At 42.2% G+C, this 2,500-nt stretch overlaps 1 protein-coding gene across 2 annotated transcripts in view; it reads left to right on the forward strand.

The window, feature by feature from the left end:
• The window catches only part of LOC125043872 (cubilin-like), an 11,528-nt gene that overhangs the window by 5,655 nt on the left and 3,373 nt on the right, over positions 1-2,500 (forward strand). For both annotated transcript variants that reach the window (XM_047640217.1, XM_047640218.1), the window contains exons 8-9: positions 1,057-1,168; positions 1,509-1,615. In XM_047640217.1, the coding sequence (XP_047496173.1) occupies positions 1,057-1,168; positions 1,509-1,615 (219 nt within the window). The remainder of the gene's footprint in view (positions 1-1,056; positions 1,169-1,508; positions 1,616-2,500) is intronic.

Consider the following 2,500-nt stretch of genomic DNA (forward strand, 5'->3'; position numbering starts at 1 on the left):
TGAGGCATTGGCAACTGGGTGATTATAATTGAGTGTTATCCATATATATGCAGATATGAATAAATGTAATGCCGTTGATGATAATAACGAGTGATTAAGCTTATGACTATAATGGTGTGATAAGGATAATTATTAAAACGATAATGCCAGCATTCAGCATAGTGATGACCGTGATAATAACGATAACGACAATGGTGATGATAATGGTAACGATGATAACGACAATAATTATAATAATGATCGATTTACTACTAATGGAGGTAATGAATCGATAGTAAATAGTAGACCACCTTTGTGGTGCTATTACTTTCATTAGTTTATCATTTTATGATTACTACAGTTATCTTTATTACTGTTATTATCAATATTATTGATAACATTAGTCATCCTTTTACCAATAGTTTTGTAATTTTTATGTTTTTTCGTAGTTATTACTGTTGGAATTGCTATATGTTATAGCAATATTATTAGCATTTTTCCCATCCTTATTAAAATTACCACGTTTTATTTCTCATAGTATCATCATTGTTTTTCATTATCGTTACTGAGTGTTACTATTATCCTTATTATCATTGCTTTTTTATCATCATGGTTACCATGATGTTCATTATTCTTCTTATTCTTAATTGCCTCAGCTAGTGATATTTTTCACATTAAAGCCAACATCGTAATTATTGTTCCTCTGAAGTAGCAAGGAACACTCGCGTCTACAAGGGTGAAATGAGACGTTGTAGAAGCAGAATAAAAGAATGTCGCGTTTAATCAAAAGATCCTCATCAGCTGCAATGAAGAAAAAAAATCAGACTTCACAACGCCCAATGAAGATGTCTTAGCAAGTTCGAAACGTCACATATTTATATCGCTTCTGTTACGGCAGCGTCTCTTTTTTATCTTTGTAAACACATTACTGTGTCTAACAATACAAGGAACTTTCCGAGATCTTTTTATTAAAAACATGCATGCTACTGTTCTGTGGTACGCTTATTTTTATCTAAGTGAACACGTTACACTGCTTATGTTCACCAGTACAAGGAACTTACCAAGACCTCGTTACAGTATACGTGGACGTGGCTGGGCGGGCGAGCACCAGCCTCCACGTCCTCACCAGCGAGATCTTCCCGAAGCCCGTGGGACACATGGACGACCCCGTGACAGGCAATACCATACCGTAGGTTTATGTGGTTGTAATGTCTAATTTTGCGTTGTGATTTACCACTCGAAATGATGTAAAGTAACTGATACTATCACATTTTTATGCATATTAACATTACTTATGGTTTCTTTCGCGTTCCCAAGGGATTTGGTGAGAGCTACATTTAATTTTCTCCTCTTATTTGCACTTATAAGATTTTATTTTCACCCTTTATTCCACCTTATTTTATTCTATTTCCCCATCCATTTAATCTTATTTCACTCTCGTTATCCCTCTCATTTCACCTAATTTTATCCTATTTCTCTCTCTCAGTCAATCTTATGTCATCATATTTTCCCACTTAATCCCCCCAAAGGCGCGAGTGGCGTTATGAAGTGGAAGACAACCGGCGCTGGAAGGTCCGAGTCAACCAGATCCCTTGCGACTGCACCTACGACCACCTGAAGACGTCCACGCCGAGGGGTGAGGGACGATGGGGTTATGGGTTAAGGGCCATGGGAGCGGGGGCGCAGGGTGTGAATAGGGAGAGGTTAGTGGGGGAAGGATGGGAGGGGAGAGAGACAGGGAGAGGGAAAGGGAAAGGGAAAGGGAAAGGGAAAGAGAGAGGGAGAGGAAGAGGAAGAGGGAGAGGGAGAGAGAGAGAGAGAGAGAGAGAGAGAGAGAGAGAGAGAGAGAGAGAGGGAGGAGGGAGGGAGGGAGGGAGGGAGAGATGGAGGGAGGGAGGGAGAGGGAGAGGAAGGGAGAGGGGAAGGAGAGAGAGTGAGACCTTAAGACGTCCACGCTGACGGGTGAGAGATGAATGGTTAAGGGTTAATGGCCATGGGGTTGGTGGGTGGGGGTGGCGAAGAGTATGAATTGGAAGAGGGAGTGTGAGAAAAGGGAAGGAGGGAGGGAGGGAGAGAGAGAGAGAGAGAGAGAGAGAGAGAGAGAGAGAGAGAGAGAGAGAGAGAGAGAGAGAGAGAGAGAGAGAGAGAGGGAGAGGGAGAGAGAGAGAGGGATAGGAAGAGAGAGAGAGGGAGAGAGAGATAGGGAGAGCGAGAGAGGGAGAGCGAGAGAGGGAGAGAGAGAGAGGGAGAGAGAGAGAGAGAGAGAGAGAGAGAGAGAGAGAGAGAGAGAGAGAGAGAGAGAGAGAGAGAGAGAGAGAGAGAGAGAGAGAGAGAGAGAGAGAGAGAGAGAGAGAGGGAGAGAGAGAGAGAGAGAGAGGTTCTTGCCAACACTGAACGACAACAGCGACGGTATTGGGACCAATAACTAAGGAGTGATATCGAAAAATAGACGAGAAAATAACATATTTCGTTACTTTTTCCTCTCATCTCTATTTTCATTCGCTCTAATCATAAAAATACC

The sequence above is a fragment of the Penaeus chinensis genome, chromosome 34 (assembly GCF_019202785.1).
Source record: "Penaeus chinensis breed Huanghai No. 1 chromosome 34, ASM1920278v2, whole genome shotgun sequence".
Classification (NCBI taxonomy): Eukaryota; Metazoa; Arthropoda; class Malacostraca; order Decapoda; family Penaeidae; genus Penaeus; species Penaeus chinensis.